At 34.6% G+C, this 19,470-nt stretch overlaps 2 protein-coding genes across 17 annotated transcripts in view; one reads left to right on the top strand and one right to left on the bottom strand.

The window, feature by feature from the left end:
- The window catches only part of LOC108969217 (potassium voltage-gated channel protein Shal), a 172,881-nt gene extending 155,849 nt beyond the window's left edge, over positions 1 to 17,032 (bottom strand). For 3 of the 16 annotated variants that reach the window (XM_018933795.1, XM_018933796.1, XM_018933794.1), the window contains exons 1-4: positions 16,339 to 16,545; positions 13,466 to 15,254; positions 8,530 to 8,692; positions 7,480 to 7,668 (exon numbers count right to left, since the gene is read on the bottom strand). In XM_018933795.1, coding sequence (XP_018789340.1) covers positions 7,480 to 7,668; positions 8,530 to 8,692; positions 13,466 to 14,580 — 1,467 coding nt within the window. In that variant the 5' untranslated portion in view covers positions 14,581 to 15,254; positions 16,339 to 16,545. Of the gene's footprint in view, positions 1 to 7,479; positions 7,669 to 8,529; positions 8,693 to 13,465; positions 15,255 to 16,338; positions 16,548 to 16,620; positions 16,855 to 16,941 lie in introns of those variants that run through there. The other 13 variants (XM_018933781.1, XM_018933793.1, XM_018933787.1 and 10 more) reach the window with 13 other exon arrangements.
- Positions 17,033 to 17,148: 116 nt separating this feature from the next.
- Positions 17,149 to 17,888, top strand: LOC108969219. Its single transcript, XM_018933798.1, has 2 exons — positions 17,149 to 17,482; positions 17,539 to 17,888. The coding sequence occupies exons 1-2, from the start codon at positions 17,272 to 17,274 to the stop codon at positions 17,622 to 17,624; spliced, it is 297 nt and encodes a 98-aa protein (XP_018789343.1). The 5' UTR covers positions 17,149 to 17,271; the 3' UTR covers positions 17,625 to 17,888.
- Positions 17,889 to 19,470: the final 1,582 nt, after the last annotated feature.

The following is a 19,470-nucleotide window of genomic DNA, read 5'->3' as shown; positions in this document are numbered from 1 at the left end:
AAGATTCGATGGCTTGATGGGCTCGAGTTTAACGACAGAATTTAGAATATGTTTGATTTCATAAATTTTCTTAATGTTCTCTGTAGGTTCAAAACATACAATAAACATATTTGACGGGTTTTTTGTTTTGTATTGAAGTTTGTTTACGACTTTCGTAACTTTAAACCCTTGGTTTTGAAGATCTGTGATAATATTTTCAGGCTCACATGAGTGATGAAGATCTTTTACCATTACGCGTATATCACGCAATTGTTTGTCTTCGTATGAGTACCAAGGAATTTAATTTCCTTGTAAGTATTCTGTAGTCGGAACTATCTGAAAGATTTATTTTACAGGAACTTGGGCCAGTGAGCTTGAGTGTGTAAGATTTTTATACATCTGCGTCAATCAAGGAACGCATCAAGGGTTTGGTTAAAATTTTCCGATATTATAATTGGTGGAGGTCGATGACTTACTTTTGTATCTGTTTTATCTGTTGCTGTTCTATCCGGAATTGGAGACTTCAGTGTTACATCCGGTGAAGAATCTGCTTTGCGTTTTTTACTTTCTCTACTCTTTTCTTTTTTAACAGCCAATTTGTTTCTTTTTCAAGTTCTTCTTCGTCTGTTTCGGCTGCGAAGGTCGATTTTGATGGAGAAGAAGACGTTTCATTTGCATATTTGGTTAACAATTTCTTTAAGTCTTCATTTTGAAGTTTAAGTGCCGCATTTTCGTTTTTCAATTCACTGTTCAACGTTTCTATTTTTTTAATGCGTTCGAGCAACATACCTATTTGGTTACATTGTGTACCCCCACCGGGAGGCGGAGTTTGTATGTCCATCACGGTCGTATTGAATTGCGGTTAGGTTAGGTAAAATAAACTGCCTTATCAACTGCTTTACCGACTGCACGTGCAGATAATGTAGTGCCCCTGGCCACCTACAACTCTGCGTAGACAGCTGGTTTGCCGTGCGACAGAAACAGCTGATACCCACTTTAAATGTTCGGAGGAGAAATTTTTTTTTTTTGCGCGAAAGGTAATTGAGTGGTTTTAATTTGGTATTATWTTTTTGTTATTGTTTGAAATTTCCAATATATGACAAATCACTTATGTTTTTAATTATTTTCCTAGAAATTTGGAGTAATTTRATATATCGCGTGGTGCCAACGATGTTAAGGTCCTCCGGTAAATCTGCTTACGAATTTCCCCAGCCGGGATTTCACGTATAATACAAGAAATTGAAGAGTACACTTTACTGCTGACCGCACGCGAACTCCATTGAGTATTGTAATACATTTATAATAGATGATCTTTTTGGTAATATGGTGAATATTTTACATTATATAAAAAAACATATTATAATTTTTTCAATTAATAAATTTCTTAAAATATTTGATTTTAGATTTATAAAGTCACTTGATGCAACAAGTGCCAAACTGATTTGCATAACATTTTTTGTTTGAATTATTCAATTAATTCAAATATTATGACAGAAAATAGCAAAAAAGAAAGAACAACAAACACATGCAGGAGCTATAGCATATGAAAATTTTCATTAGCTCCGCTCTGCTACCGCTCCCAATTTTTTGCTACTACAGCTGTAGTTTTTTACCTAACAAAACCCGGAGCAGAGTAGAGCATATACTTTTACATTGTTATGGCTATGCTGGGGCTCCCGACAAAGTGAGAGTGGTAGCGATGGTATAGCAATAATTCTAGAAATTTCGCTGCTACGGAATAGTAAATGAGAACCCTGGTCTTTATCGTCTGTATTGTGTACAACGAGATAATGCAGCGATGGGCGTTGCAACTATAACATATAGCATAATAGGCGGAAGTGTCACAGCCATCCAAAATGCTTCGGTGTTAAAATTACAACCAGTGGAAACGACAAATGTGTGGTTTGCATAAAAGACACGTGAAAAACAATTTTACCACTATTCCCACTGTGTTGAGCTTGTTTATTAATTGTGGCAAACTGGCATCTCTGATCAACTGACTTTATTTACATTTGAAAATGGAATCTGATGGAAGCAAAGTTGTAAGTAAAATTAAAATATATAAAAAAAGTGTAAATGTAAATACAATAAGGAAAAATATATGTTTTAAACCAAACCAAAACGTGTACCCAAAGTACAGTACAGGAAATGGAGCAACAGAAATGAATTACATACATGCGGGACAACCGTCCGATTGAAAAGCCGACAGCACAGGTGTATTATAAAAATTTTTAGAGACACAAAATCTGGGATTAGATTGGTCTTTAGTGAGGCTAAAGGCAAAGGCACGAGCTTGGCAGAATTCGACGGGAGCAGGTGCTATGCAAGACGGCGAATCAACAGAAAGTAATTTAAAAGTAAATTGTTTGGTATAAAATTATAATAAATTATATTTTTAGGTATACTTTTAAGAACTTGTCCTTTTTTCTACGATTTGGAAGATATATTTGGCTATAAAGAGTTCCAATCCAATGCATTTGTTTTGGATACAGAAGCATTAGAAAACAACTCTACGTCCACCCCAGACGATTTCGACGCCGGTTCAACGACCACAAATGCAAATGTAGCTACCACACCTGAAGATAGTTTTCAAGAAGTCGGTCTAGAATCTACATGCAACAAAATAAACCGGAAGGGTATTTATTCGTGGACAGGTCTTGCCGATGTTCTTACTATGCACACAGGTTTAATTAAGGTGAAACAACAAAAGTTAGAGATAGAATCAAAAATGAAAGATAGGGAGCTATCTTCAAAAGAAAAAGAATTTGATTTACAATACGAAAAATTTTTATTTGAAAAAAAAAAATGAATTCAGAAGAGAGAATAAGAATACTAGAAATTGAAATGAAAGAAAAATTGGCTTTAAGAGAGCTTGAAATGAAGGAACGAATTGCAATGGAGGAATTAAAAATTAGAAAGTAAAACTATACATATGTACTACATAAAATTAAATAATTATATCTTTATTGCTTACAAAATGTGATAGAACTTTTCTTAGGTCGTCGTGTTCATAAATTTCTTGTGGGAAGTCTGTTTTTTCTTGACTTTCTAAACTAGAATTTTCGTTTAAGTTAAATTGTAGCAACATGCTGTGAAGGATACAACATGCCAAAATCCATCTACAACAATTTTTATAATTATTTTCGTTCGTTAATCGTAACCGTAGTTCTTTTAAACTGCAAAATTTTTCTTTTAATTTCCCAAAACAATTTTCTATACGTACTTTATATTTAGAGAAATATTGATTGAAAGTATCTCTCATTTCTTTCGACTGCTCAGTACTGTTTTGTCGAAAAAGTGTAAGAAGATGTTGGCGGATATTCCGAATCGCCAGCAATCCATTCTCGATGACAAAAATAATTTTGTGGGTTTTTACCTATTGCAGATTCGCCAAAAATTTTTGCATCATGCACGCTTCCTCGGTATCCTATTGTCGCTTGTCTAATTCTTAGTGAATAGTCACATACTACTTGCATTTTTATGGCATACTGTTTATAGAGATGTATAGTTCGTATAGTTCGTGATCTTTTGAAGGAGACTCTGCTAATCTAATTCCAGTACCGTCAACATAGCCAATACATCCTGGAAGCTCTTCCATTGTTTTTGCGATAATCTTTCGCCTTTCTTCTCTAGATGGCCAACATAAAAATGTAGATTTTAAATTAATCAATGCGGTGATAACCCGCTCTGATACTTTGGTAACTGTTCCGGTTTTTCTTTCTAATAGAGGCACTCTCTCCACTTGATCCCAGAAGAAAAAGTGTTATCTTTAGTTGAAGATCGATTGGTAATTGTGGAACACAATTTTTGTTTTGGAAAACAGGGTCCAGCTTGATTAAGGATAATGTATAGTTGAACTCAAATATTTCTATGCGCAACATTTGTCGCATGCAGCCACTATCAAATCTGGGAAGAATATTATTGACCCAATTCGAAGAATTTGGTACACCCAAATGAGTACTTCTCCGATTAGCTATAATAAGCGCTGCATGAATGGCAAAATTTATTAGATATCGTCATCCTCTTCGACACTGCCTTTAACAAAATTGTAAAAAATAACTTCGGTAGGTAATTTTATGTAATAAGTACATATATGTACATACTAGAATCATTAGCGGTTATGTCCAGTATACATTTGTAACTGAGTGTGTTCAATATATTTTGCTTTCCACTTATATGAGACATTTTTATTCAAGAATTAAAAATTAATTTGCTATAAAACTAACTTTGTGCGCTCACAGTTTAAATGTCAAATATCGGGAAAATGTAAAGGGGATATTAAATCCTTTTCTGGTGCGCGCTATTTGTTAATGTTTTTGGATGACTATTCCAAAAGAGAGTTTGTTATTCCAATTAAGTCAAAAGCAGCTGTTTTCGATGAATTTGTAAAATTCAAGGGAATTTTGGAGAATCAATGTTCGAAATTCGCAACTTCAGGTAACAATCATTCACATACAGAAGAGAATCATCAATCAAAAAGGAGCGAGAAGAAGTAACAGATTTGAACCATGAAGGTGTCCGTCGCTCTGAGCGATTGTGGAATTTGTTACGAACAAATTATAATAATCATCCAATGATACAAAGCTGCGAAACAAACTAAAAATTGGCTCTTTGAAACTTTTGAAATGAAAGATCTGGGTGCAGTATCATCGGTTTTGGGTATGCGTGTAACTCATAATCTCAAAGAAGGAGTTCTGAAGATACCAATATTCCTACATTGCCTATGTAATTCGATGTTTCGGCGGAGATGTTCCCAACTAATAATGACGAAAAAAGGAAATGGCTAATATTCCCCATAAGCAAGCTATTATACCAACCCGGTATAAGGGAACTGTGCGACGGAGTTTCAAGCTCCTTACGTACAGCTGCAAGCGGGATTATTGGTTTTCGGAAACTGCAAAAGATCAGCTGGTGCGATGAGGAGTGCCGTGTCGCAGCGGAGAGAAAACAGATTGCCTATCTCGCAACCTTACAATCGATCACAACACTTGCAGGGTGGGATAGAAACCAAGAGACAACGGGAGAAGCGAGACACATTTGCGAACAAAACAAGAAAATGCGACGAAAAGATACAGCGGCTAACAGAGCTTTGAAGGCCGGAGCGTACTCTTGTAGAGTCTCCAGTGGTGATCTAGTGACTGATGCCCAGAGCATACTGAAATTATGGAGGGCACACTTCTCCAACCTGCTCCATGGTTGTGAAAGCTTAACATTAGAGGTATTGAGCCCAAAAGATGTCGAATGAGCACACAATCCGTTACCCGACGAAGAACAATTTGAAGAGATTTGAATAACAATTATTCGTCCGAAGAACAATAACAAAACGGAAGGGTCCGATGAGTTGCTAGCTGAGCTATTCAAATACGGCGGCGAAAAAGCATGCATCAGTATATCCAATGATTGAAATTTAAGTGGGCTCTGCCCAATCCACAAAAATGGAGACTCCAGAATCTGCGCCAACTACCATGGGATAAGTCTCCTAAACATCACGTATAAGGTTCTAACGAGCATATAATATGAAAGATTAAGGTCCACCGGCAACAAATTGATTGGACTTTGGGCAACAAATTGTGGTTTTAGGCCAGGAAATCAACAACTGACAATCTGCCCTTATGTCGCTATATCTGAATTTTTTATTTCCTCAAAACTAATACGGCTATGTAAACTAAAGCTACTTCAGGAAAGCGAAAAATCTCTATGAGCCGTTCGATACCAAACGCGGTTTCAGATAAGGCGAATCTCTATTAGGCGACTTCTTCAATCTTCTTCGAGTGAGTGAGTGGGTGAATCGAGAAGGTAAAATCTTCTATAACTGTGTAGAACTTCTTTCGCCGATGATATTAATATCATTGGCCTCAACATCTGCGCTGTTAGTTTTGCTTTTTCCAGAACGGATAAAGAAGCGAAGCAAATGAGCCTGATATTGAATGAGGGCAAGACGAAATATCTCTTGTCATTAAAGAAACAGTCATTGCACTCGCGACTAGGCTCCCACGTCATTGTCGACAGTCATAACTTCGATATGCAACGCAGAATAAATCCTTGAAACAGGTCTGAGTAGGCAATTGAGAAGTAAAGTGCTCTCTCGACGAACAAAGATCAAACTCTAGAAGACACTCATCATCCTATCCTGCCTAGTGCAGAGGAGTGAACGATGATTACATCTGATCGGCGTCGGCGTTATGAGTTTTCGAAAGAAAGGTTTTGTGGAAGATTTATGGTCCAGCTCTGGAGTAGCAGAGGAAAAGGAAGACCTCCACTCTGCTGGAAAGACCAGGTGGAGAAGGACCTGGTTGTACTTGGAATCTCCGATTGGCGTCAAACAGCAAAAAGGAAAAACTACAGGTGCGCTGTTGTAAACTCGACTATATCTGCGTAAGCGGTAAAATAGAACATGTAAATATTTTTAGTTTTAAACTTCTTACGTGAACTTTTGTGAAAATATCTAACGTACACAAACGTTGTTGTGTCAACCCCGCGGACCGTTTTTGCTATAAAAATTGCCGGCTCATCCCTAAAATACAGAAGAGCACAATTACCAAAATAACAAAAATAGTTTATCGCAAATATTTTATCCAAGGGTCATGCTGAGCTATTGGATTCAAGACTACATCAGTGAAATCTATTTCCATCAGGAACGAAAACTAGGTAGCTAGGAGCTTTCCTCCTTTTTCATTATGCAAGATACAATTTGTGCTTGGGCTAGTCAAAATGGTGTTATGGAAAAATCGAGCTCTGCGCAAAGAATTGGAAGACTGGAATTTACTCATAGACTCTTCAAAAATAAATTTGTAGGTGGTTTTTCTTCATAAAGACAACAAAAGGCCCTTTATTCCTTTCGCGCATGCAATCGACATGAAAGAAGCATACGATGGTATGTCACAGACTTTAAGTTCAATAAACCATAATGATTAAAAAGGCAAATATGTAGTGATTTAAAAGCCACAGGATTGTAACTAGTACTTTAGAATAGATTTATTATGTTCTGCTGCTTTCCTTCTTTTGGGACAGTAGAGCAACAGCAAGCCATTAAAAAGTAAAGAGTGGCCTCAGAGAGATCAAATTATTCCAGGCCAGGCTAGAAAGTAGAACCTCTCGTTGATCTGGAAAAAATTGTGTTACGTCCATTACATATTATGCTGGGAATAATGAAAAATTTAGTTAAATACAGAGATGCATTAATATACCTACTATCTTAAGCTTGTCGGGCCCATGTATAAAAGGTTGAGAAATTTCATAGAGCATTAAGTAATTATATATGAGTTTTTAGGAAACAGAGAAATAGGAACTTACGAAAAACTTGTAAAAGATTTACTCTTGCACTATTGCAAAATTGACTATGGAGTGTCACTTAAAATCTAATCTTCTTTCCCGAACATTTGGGTTCAGTTATCGATTAACAAGGAGAAAGGTTCCACCAGGACATCGTAACAATGAGCAACGGTAATTTCTGAATAAACAGAATATGTTTTGACATATCGTAAATATAAAGTTACTTACAGTTGTTTTCTCAAGGCATCGCAAAAGATGATGGTGTTGCAGTTCGAATATGTCCTCATCTCTATAGTTATCGTCCAATTCAATTCCTGACTCTTGTGCGGCCCAACGAGCTTCTGCAGCTTTCTTCTTACTAACAAATGCCGCACCCGAAGATGCCTTAGCAATTCTTATTCTAGCCAAACGGGCTTTCTGTAGATAAAAAGTATATTGATATATGAGTTGTTTTCAAGTTTAATATTAAATAGAGATACAAGTTATAAAACCCAAAAACATCGTGTTTTAAATATTTTCAAATGCATTTACATCAAAGATGTAAATTAACTAAAAACAAGCAAGAAATTTCTATGTTCGGGTGTAACTGTAACATTTAAGTATTTGCAATTTGCAATTCACATTTCACGTATTGTTAAATACATGAAGACCTTTGCTGATATTGCGGGAGCCTTCAACAACTTACGACCGAAGGGCTTAATGAATATGAGGTCGAAGCTAATCTCAAGCATATCACCTATAGCCTCCTTTGTTACTGAACGGCATCCGGTGGAGTGGGCAAATGGTGGCACCAGGAAGGTGGAGTATCTCTGTCGATACTTTTCTCTGGTTGGGAGGTCTTTAAGCAGTAAACAGGGTGAAGTCCTTGAGAGGAAATCGTTGCAGAAAATGAGCAGTGAATTTTTAAAGGAGTGAATCGAAGTTCAGAAGGAGTGTAGGAGATGGACTCTTCTTCCGAGAGCTTTCCATCAACTCCAGCTTCAAGCTAACAGACCACTGTGTCGTCCTTCACACTTCTTCCGCATTTGCAGAGCGGATTAGCTTGTTTTCAGAAACGTTTGAACTGCAGATGTAGACGTACATATATGGGCTCGGAAAGACAGTCATCCAAAATTCAAGTCTTGTCAATAATATCCATATCGATATGTTTTAGGTGTTACAAATAACTGTGAATAAAACTAGTATATTTTCTTGCAACAGGTTAATATAGCATAATATAATAAAATGAATTAAGGAAATTCAGTTCTTCTTTAGCCCGTTTGATTATATAATTCTTACCCGCTGTGCTTTTCGTTTATCAGCTCTCTGGTTCTGATGATATATTCTACTGAAGTTTGAAACAATAACTGGAACAGGTAAAGCGATCACAAGAACTCCACTGAGAGAACAAACGCCACCAACGATTTTTCCAGCAATAGTTTCAGGCACCATGTCACCATAACTGCAAGCATATGAAATATTGTTCTTATTTTTAACCATTTTATTTTGTCTAGTGTAGTGTAGTGTAGTGATATGCTACAAATAATTTATGAAACCTTACGATATACATATATGAAAGTCATTCCGAAAGAAGAGAACATAACTTTCTCGAGGTGAGCAGTTACCTACGACCAAATTAAAAAATCTTTAGTAATCAAAACAGAGATAATGGCCCCAAGTCTAAATGTTTTTCCCAAATGATAAGCTTTATTAAGTTGTGCTCCTTGCTGAAGATTAATAAAAGTTTATGGAATAAAAATATGGAAGTTGAGGTAGTATCGAGCAAATTTTATCTATTTTTCCCAATACCACAAACTGTTAACATGTCACATACAGTCCAGTCGCGATAACTCGTATCCCGCTAATTCAAAATTCTCACTAATTCGTAAAAATTTCTGTCCCCTTGACGATAATTCTATAGTTTGTGAAAATTTAATACGTCCCCACGTTAATTCGTAATATTTTTGGCAACGCAAAGAATATTAAACCTCTTATAAATCGTAATTTTGAAAAGGCTTTGTTTTTTGGCAAAGCTATGAACATAATGCATTTTAAGGCAAGCAGTGGTGGCTCGATATCACATTTAAGAAAATGTGTGGCGAAAGTTCTTCTGTCAGTGAAGGAGTATGCTGTGAATGGAAGGAAAAGTTGAGTGATCTGATGAAAGATTTCGAACCTAGGGATATATTTAATGCTGATGAAACTGGGTTGCTTTATCAATGTTTGCCAGACCTAAGCTATTGCTTTAAAATTTAAAAATCATGGGGGTAAGCACAGTAATGATCGAGTGAACATTTTATTTGCTATAAGCAAGCCTCTATTAATCGGAAAGTCAGTTTTCTAGCAAACCTCATGTGTCTGTCAGCACATGAGTTATATATTATATACGAGTGGTATGAATATGTATATAAAATTGTTTGGATTTGGATCCTCCGGTTGACATTTTACATCTTAAGGTATTTCCCTTGCTTTGATTCCTGAAAGTTGCAAGAGTATAAAATGTTGGGTTCCACGCGAACTTATCCCTTCCTTAGTTCTCAGTCATATATTTTACAGCTAAAAGAAAACACACATCACATATAACATAAAATAGATAACCTACGAATATATCCACGCACATACATTGAGTTAAAACAAACCCATGTCGTGTGACAATGCAAACCTTCTTTTTGGCACCGTATTGTAATTTTCCTTTTCAAAGATTCGCAGTTCGATCCTTCGGATTTTTCGCATATTATATATTTGATTTTTTTTTTAATTTTTGAACTGCTGAAATACTTCCTAGAGCTTAGTATTCAGCTCTCAAGAAATGTAAAAGCTTCACATAAAACAACGCTTAAGAAACGGTCAAGAAACTTTCCTGCGATAAATTTCCTTGTGCTAGTATGCAGCTCAAAAATAATCTAGTACTAATTTTTAATACTTTTTTTTCAATTAAATGCGAATATGGCAAACTTGGTTTTGCGAAGAAAAATCAAATCAACAATTGTTTCTTGAACGAAATTCAAAATAATCGTTAAATTCATCATAAATTAGTTAAATTCATTATTATGAAGTATATTTCATTTTGAAATGTTGAATAAAACTTAATAATCATTAACAACATTCCTTAAATCGCAATGAAAATATTTATGTTACTTCGCACATACATACATACATAATACGCACAAAAGATTATTTTCTTTGTTTATTCTCTCTTGCACTTCTAATGTGGATCATTCACAATGTGTAACCAGCTGTCAAATTTACTTGAGAAATAATGTATTTATTTCTCTTGAGCAATTACTTGAGAGCTGGATACCAACCTTAGCTAAAGTATTGGTCGTTTTGCCTGTATTTTTAATAATACCAGTACTTAAGATTTGCCTTGAGCTTTCTTGGCTCGTTTATACCAAATCCTTAATATTGCTCTTTTCCTTTTTGGGACTTAAAATACTTGCGCTAAATATCTTTATACTCGAAGGATCAAGTGTTTTTGTTGCCTGTATACTTCTTTATACAGGACCAAATATTTGGTTTATAAGATTAAATGCTAAAATTCAATAGAATTCTGCCAACAACAACAAAAACAACATAAAAAAATTTATATCATTTGAGAATATATTACTGTTAATTTTATTATAGAATTTCTGGTTCTTACACTATTTATAAATCTTACTTATTTATTAAAAGCGGAATTCTGTAAGCAGTCTCTAGTCACTATTTGAGACAATTTGAGGTAAAGTCTCAATTTGAGACTAGTTACTATTCACTAAACAGTTTCTGGCGTTAGTCTCAAATTTGTCAGCTGATAGTTAGCAGGTCACAAAACCAAAAAAACTCTTGTCTGCCATTTTGAATATACTGAATAGAGATCATCATAGATATTAGTCGATTGTCGTTCTTTTATAGTTTGTAAGCAACTCAAGCACGAAAATGTTAAAAATAAATCAATTTCGTAATTATTATGAAACAAAGTAAACATATATTTTTATTTATAATTATGTTTTTTGACTATGCTATAGAAAATTTAATATTTGTTATCGATATATTTATTTTAATTGAAAATATTAGGTTGTCAAAAAAGGCTTGCGGTATTGCGGTGTAGAGGTGGTCGAAGATGTGCCACGCTCCGGAAGGCCTGTCGTCGAAAATTGCGATAAAATCGCTGAATTGGTCGAAAGAGACCGGCATAGTAGCAGCCGTAGCATCGGTCAAGAGCTGGGCATGAGTCATCAAAAAAAAATATCGCAAGCCATTTTTGACAAACTAATATCAACAAATGGACAAAATATATTTATGGGCACAATTGCGATTTCTTTGGCGCCGCGATTTGAAGGTACCGTTTGAAAAAAGGAAGTTCTCCTGATTAAAAAATATATGGGGCTATAGGTGCCGCAAATGCTTAGTTTAGAAGATATTCGACCTTAAAGATCCCAAAATTCGATAATTTCGAGAAGCTATTTCATCACATTAAACATAGTTTATGCACATTTTTCTCTTCCAATTAATTAAATTAAACTATAAACTTTTAAATACATCCACATTTTAAAATTTTAAGCAGATTTTTTGTCCAAGAAATCTTTATTTCAAAAACTCGTAGTGAACACCATTTTTGTGCTCAAAATTACGACGAAATGGAGCGCTGCCACGTGAAATTCCTTTTTTCCCAAAAATTCCTTTATCTATGCATATGGATGTGTTCTTTATTTAATTTAATAAACAAATAATTAATATTTTATAGTAATGTTATATAATAATATTATGTATATTGTCACCTAATATACAAAACAACGTATTATCAAAAATAAATGGAAATCGCTAACAGATATAATAAACAAAATTTAACCAATTTATAACGAAAACTCAATATATTTTTGTTTATTTTTAACGCAGAAAGGAGTACAATGCGAAAGTACTTCAGTCATCCTGATGTGATATAAATTTTATAATATTATCATAGAGCTTTAGTTATTTGTGTGTCTTAAGTATAAATCACATATTATACATATACATATGTACATATGTAGATGGAAAAAGTGTTCACAACTCAATTATAACTTGAAAAATGTTGGAAAGTATTTTCTATTGCAATTAATGTAGAACACGCAAAAAACAATTAAAGAAAAATCGTTAAGAATCCTACATATTTGGTGTTTAAGATGTGGCTCGTTTTCCTCATAATTGTAAACAATCTAACCTTTGCAAAGACGAGTACGCAAATAGATTTTTAAATTAATAAATTTAGGTAAAATATTACAAAATAAAATTGAAATGTGAACTTATATCAATGTTTAGAGTTTATATTTAAATATACAGGATGAAAAACGTGAATAAATTTAGTGTTATTAGTGCAAATTTTTGAATTATTCCTCCTCTAGAGAAGCTCCCCTATCCGCACATACCTCGTTTATACGGAAATCCGGTTTTTTTACCCCTCCGCCAAAGTAATCGGAATCGTGCCTATTTATATAGTAATTTAATATCTCGTTTACAAATTGAAGAATTCAAACTAACCTTTTCTCCACATCAGACATTTTGAAACAAATAGAATATCAGCTCCTGTTCCCGCCCGCATTGCCACTTCGTGTTAAGCGAAATATAAAATAAGCTAAATAAAGTCAATGAATGAATAAAATAAAATATATGTGACGATGATCTTCGAATTTAGCATCGGTAACTCAACAAACCTAAATATCGAAAATATAATACAAACTGCCAATAGGTATACGTTTCTCTAATGACAATGTTCAAATGAAATCTGCTAAATAGGCAATGTAAACGACCCTATATAAAACCGATCGATCAGTATTATGCTAGAGGGCAGAAACATGGACGCTACTCTAAAAGGACAAAAGCAAATCTTCGAAAAACAGATCCTAAGAAACATCTTTGGAGCAAAAAAGATAATGACACGTGTCTAAGATGGTTCCACTAAAAGAAGTGGATAACCACGATCGAAATTATAAAGAAACATCAAATGACCGAGATGTCTGTAGGACGCAATGTTATGTGCAGTAGGCTAAAACTGATGATTTTTTATTGATATTAACATTTTTTCCTAACAGCTGAGAAGAAAGAATATGTATATGTATTAAATATGTATTTGTATTAAACGCAAAGACATTGACAATTGGATTACAAAAGTACTAAACAAATGTTGTAGAAGTATTTCGTTTGAAGTTTGGAATGCACTTTAACTAATGAATGCAAACTTTAAATGCATAAAATACTATGAAGTTTAATGCTTACTTACCCCAGTGTTGTCATTGTTACTATAGTGTACCAGAAAGCAGCCGGAATAGATGTGAAATTCGTCCCGTTGACGTTCTTTTCAGCATAAAACATAACCGTTGCAAATATAATAATCGCCATTGCCAGTGAGAAAACCAGAAATCCCAATTCTGATGCACATGACTTTAATGTGTATCCAAGTATGCGTAGGCCTTGTGAATGCCGCGAGAATTTGAAAATTCGAAAAACTCGGAAGACACGTAACGTTACAAAAGCTCCACTAACGTCATCGTTATCAGTAATGCCCAATCCAATATAATATGGTAGTATAGCAACAACATCAATAATACTCATTACGCTGCGCACAAATTTGCAGCGATCGGGTGCAGCAAATAGACGTAACAAATATTCTGCGGTAAATATCATAACGCAGGCGGTGTCGAGGCAGAAAAATACGATTTTATAACGTTCACCACACGGAAGAGTACCGGCGCGTCCGGGTCTATGACCACATGGAACTGTCTCTACAACATTGGCCATTACAGAAACTGCGATAAAAAATCCAGTTACATAGTAAAACACTAACGCCGCTGTTGAAGTGTGCGGATTTTCAAATGCGCGCCACATTTTTTGACGTATATTTGTTAACTGTTGCAAATTCTGATCACCGTTCTCTGACAATTTGTCATCCATCAATCGTTCGGCATTCTCACGTTTTCGATCACGGTAATCTTCATAACAACAATCTCCAATTACATCAGGCATAATACCAAAGAATGCCAATTCTTCATCGTAACTCGTGAGGCATTCATGTTTGGGATAATGAAGTTTTCCTGTGCGATAATAGTTGAGTATATGACGAAAAATATCTGGATCTCTATCAAAGAAATATTCTTTACAATCCTCGTCGTAAAAGAACTCACGTTCATTAGATCCCAGTAACGTATCCGGATACTTTTCAAGCGTATTTCGCCATGTTTCAAAACGACGTCCAGAAACATTAATCAAAAGCTTTTCATCGTCAGTTTTGCGACGGTCTTTTGGTATGGGTGGAGGCGGTAATGGGTGTGTAGCAATTGGAACCCAACCGATGGCCGCCGCCCGTGCAAATGGCAGCCAAGCGGCGACCGAGGCCATACTATGTGGTGGAATGTTTTACACTGCACCTATTCTGATTATAATAATAAAAAATTGAAGAAATTTAAACTCTGAAAATTATTTGCTATAAAGAGTCGCGCAAGAAATAATTCTTTTATTGTCTTTTGTAGGAGTTATGCAATTAATGTTCACTCATAATTGCGCCATTTGAATGCTTTTAATTTTCATACAGTTTCATAATGTCCGATCTACATTAAAATATTAAACTTATCGATCATCCTCTAAAATCTGTGATAATAAAGTAATTTTTGCAATATAATATTTTTTATGTACTTTAATTTCATAAATTGATAATCGATTAAAGTATACTGTCATTGAAAGAACGCAGTCTATGTGACTTTCAGCGGAAGAAGTACGTAAATAAAAGTAAATATTCCAAAGCTGTAGCCCTTTCGACTATTTATTTTCACTTAAATGATTGTTTCCTTTTTGCTTTTTCTTCTTATTGAACAAATTTTGCAGGGTTGCATAGGGATTTTTAGGCATTTATCGCATTTACTTGTAATTTGTGTCAACAGTATGCGATGTAATCTACTAAAAAAACTACAAATTTTTTTCAGCTCCAGAAAAACCTTTATAAACAGTTTGTCAGCGTAGTAAGATCTTATATACGTAACGTGGTTGGTAACATTTAAAGGCTATGATTGGTAAACCTGCAAAAAATAAATATATAATATATAGCAGTGAAGTTTAATTCATTGTAGTATTAAGATTTGTAGTATATACTTATACGAATTTTATAATTTTGGGATTAACAATTAAGTTTTCATTTGCTGAGGTTGGGATAAAAAATGTAAAATTGAGAAATTAATTTTTTAACTTAATACAAAAACTTTAAAATTTAATTTTTAATCCCAAATGTATAAGTTTGCGGGGCAGTGCTTTAGCATATTAAAGATGATGGCAATTTGCGAATCTACTTCAAAATGGTAGAACACGGAGTACGCTAACGCGAAAAATTGTTAACTCAAAATCAAATTATTATTATTTTAATTCCTAATATCTACTTTGTATTATATTTTCTTTTCAAGAAGTGTTTTTCCTTCAAGAATAAAAATTAGTTCGGTATTTGGAATTACAAAATAAAAATAAAATGTTATAACAAATTTTAATTCAATTATATTTTTTGTAAGAACTATTTGCAACACTATTCAAACCGATTAACAATCACAATTTTTGGCATTTCTTTTACACTACAGTTGTATGAGTGTAGTGAAGTTATCTAAGATTTGTTTATTAACACAAAACAATAAATATAAATTTCATTTATTAGATTATTCACATTTAGAAAATATTCATACATGCACAACGGGGTTACGTTCAGATACACAACACAGTTCCGTGTATGCTGTGAAGTTATCTAAAATTATTTATCAATATTGCACGTGAAACAACACAGACAATGTGATTTTTCAGTTGCTTCATAATATATATGGTAATATAACAAAATATCAGGTAAAACCCCTACTGCTCTGCATAGATTTATTGCAGTTGTATACATATAGATCAGTATTTTGTATATTTATTGTACAGCCATTTACAAAATTATTTTTATGACCTTCAGATGGAAAATCCTTATCTTCATATTTGCGAAATGTAGTTTTTAACGCACATATAATATAATATTAATATACACACAAAAGGACTAAAGTCTTTTTATTGAAATTGTGCCAGCCTGAAGTTAATAACACTTCAAATAGTATTAAGACTCCTTAAACAGGATTTCACAGCAATTACCTTTCACTGTCGTTGCTTCAAACTCTTTATATTACAAGAAATTTTATTATTTTTCGTTTCTTTAATTTAAATTACTCAATTAAATTGAATAAATACATGTATACTACGTAGCACATTTACTGCTTCTTATACTAAATGATTGCTCCATTTATTGTAATAAAGAATGGTTTCCCCATCATATTCATTCCAATATACACACATATATGCAATTATGAGCGTACATGCGCAACACAGTAAAACGCCTACATATATAAATGTAAAGTACAAAGTAAACATACATACATAATTTTGTATTCCAATACATGTAGATATGCACTTTATTTTAGCCAAAGGTCCGGTTAAATTACTGTCCGATGTTATCAAACAAATATTTCTTTACATATTCTGCTCTTAATAAAAAGAATTTAGTGGCATTGATATATTTTATAAAAAATGTAATAAAGTATTCAATATACTGAAAATATTATGTGCGATTAAATGCGAAAACATTACTGCCGATATAAGAATCCAAGGCACTTTATTTAAGTTTTATTTTGAAAATAAATAAACCAAATATTTGTCAATGAAAAAATAATGAATTTATATTTCGCTACTGAATATTACGTATTTTTTGAATTTTGTAATTTTTGTTCAGAAATATATAATAGAATATTGTTTTATTTTCAACATAATTGAGATATAAACTATCCTGTCTTTCAAGCTGGATCTAAACGTCTGTTAAATTTTATTAAAATCCGTTCAGTAGTTTCAGAGCTTACTTCGTTATCTATATTTATGTAGATAACATCAAGAATGATAGAGAGAGTACGCAATGCGCATGTTTGCTTTCAGTCAGCTGCTCTTGCTGAGATCACGGTTGACTTATTATTTGCACGCGCCTTTGAATGTGAATCCGAATTGTTGTATAAATTGTGACATTTTATATTTTTTAAAATGCGTTGCGCAGTGTTCGGATGCAATAATAACAATGTTAAAAATACTGCTACGAAGTGGAGATTTTTCCATACACCTAACGATAAAACAGTAATAAAACTACGGATTAATTTTTGTCGTCGGGCGGACAAATTTAATGTTAAAAATGCGTGCATTTGTCAAGTGCCCTTCGCTCCAGAAACCTTTGAAAGCAATTTGCTGTTTGAAATGGGTAATTATATCATTTTATTACAATAATTTTACTTTTATAACCAAACACTCTTGCAGGTTTAAGCTCGCGGAAGCCAACGAAGTTGCTACCCAGCTTTCGCATGTTAACCACTGGTCCTGCAGAGGTTAATGAACGGCAGTAAAGGATTGAGTCTCATTTAAACCAGGACGTGTTAGAAAATTTGTTTGGCGTAATCAGGTTAAAAGGCGGTCTTCACGATCACCCTGACAGGCAGGAGCTCAAGTATAGGCTGTATTCCTATAAACTTGGTAACAACGAGGGAGCGATTACAGATAAATTAAATGTTGAAGTCGGCAATACCCCAAAATTGGATGGGAATTACTTATCTCTAATCAGTAATTATCAAAATATTAAACGTACATTAGGGTGGGTCGATTCCGGACTTTTTTCGATTCGGTATTTCTAATAGTGCGGAAAAGTTGCCTTAGTACTTCCTGAATCAATGCAACTTTTTGTTTTGAGAACGAATTGCATCTTCAACCCCAACTCCGGCTTTCAAATTTCGGAAATTCGCCTAAAATTGTGAAATTGTCTACCTAGCGCCTGAAATACGCATCTCATGGCAAAATGTATAAAACAAAAGTTATTTGTCATCATTTGCTACCGAAATGGTATCTGATCATGGCCGTAGGACGAACCGTTCCCGAGATACGAGCGAAAATGCGGCGCGCCACAGCGCAAGGTGAAAATCTGCTTGCGGCCACACTTCTTGGCCGAGTCTTTCACTCACATTCATTCACCTACGCCAAAGGACACGTTCGGATAGGTCTCCACACAAATATTTTTTCATCGAGTTCCTCCACTCTTGTCGGTGATTTCGCCGAGTTCTATCACTTACATTCATTTCCCTGCGCCATACKACACGWTCRGACTGGTCTCCACATAAATATTTTTTCATCGAGTTCCTTCACTCTTGTCGTTGATTTCGCCGAGTGCTATCACTAGACCGAAATGTCCGGTGTTTGGCATATATCCGTACAATCTCTCTGAGTTACAGTTACCTACTTACCAGGATGTTCTTTTGTGTTATCAGTTTGAAAGATTTCGCATAGGGCGACTGCGAGGCGACAACTATGAACCTAGGAGTAAAGAGGTTACAGAAATAGTTGCAGAAGAGGTTGAAAATACTTTCAAAAAGTCATCTATTCCGACAGTTTCACGCACCAGAATTGTACAAATGCTCACCACATACCATAAGAAATTTCTGACTCTTAAACAAATGTTTTTAAGGAACCCAATAGGTTTGAGCTCTAAAAGAGACGACTTTGTCTCTTCTGCCGGAAAATTATTTGACATCTCTGCTTGTAAATGCATTTATTTTTCTTCTTGCACTTGTCCAGAGGAAAGGAAAGTTCCTATCAATGAACAACCATTTCTCTTGGACCAGAGAACCAGAAGAATTGTTCATATTGGAAGTGTTGATCTACCAGAAACAAAAAAGATTACAAAGAAAAATGAACTTTCAAAGGGTCATTCAACATCAACACTTACCAGAAAAGTATCAGCTAGAACACGTGACCATTCAGATCGGCCAGACCCTCATACAGACGACAACAATGTAGGTGCGTCGCAAATGGATTCTTCCAAAAATGATGCTGATGATGAATTTTCTCTTTCATCCTCTAAAACCAAACAAAACACACTAGTATTAGAACACACTGCTTTAGCTGCCCAAAGATTTGGAGTAAGTGATAGAGCAGCGGCCTTGATTGTTTCATCTGCTTTTCTGGTTGCCAAAAAAGCAGGTTTGATAACAGAGGATCTGGCTAGCTTTGTCACTGACAAATGCAAGATTAGTCGGGCAAAAAAAGTGTAGGAGTTAAGCTCCAAAACACCGAAAGTATTGACTCTGTATATGGGCTGAATTTTGACGGCCGCAAGTCAAACTTCGCTTACACAAGTCAGCGAAGGTGAAAAGCACTACCGCGACACTGTCAAAGAGGAACATATTTCTCTTATAGCGGAAA

This window comes from Bactrocera latifrons, unplaced genomic scaffold, assembly GCF_001853355.1.
Source record: "Bactrocera latifrons isolate USDA-ARS-PBARC rearing strain unplaced genomic scaffold, ASM185335v1 scaffold_244, whole genome shotgun sequence".
Lineage (NCBI taxonomy): Eukaryota > Metazoa > Arthropoda > Insecta > Diptera > Tephritidae > Bactrocera > Bactrocera latifrons.
Note: the sequence above shows the minus strand (reverse complement) of the source record. Positions and strands in the feature narration are given on the sequence as shown.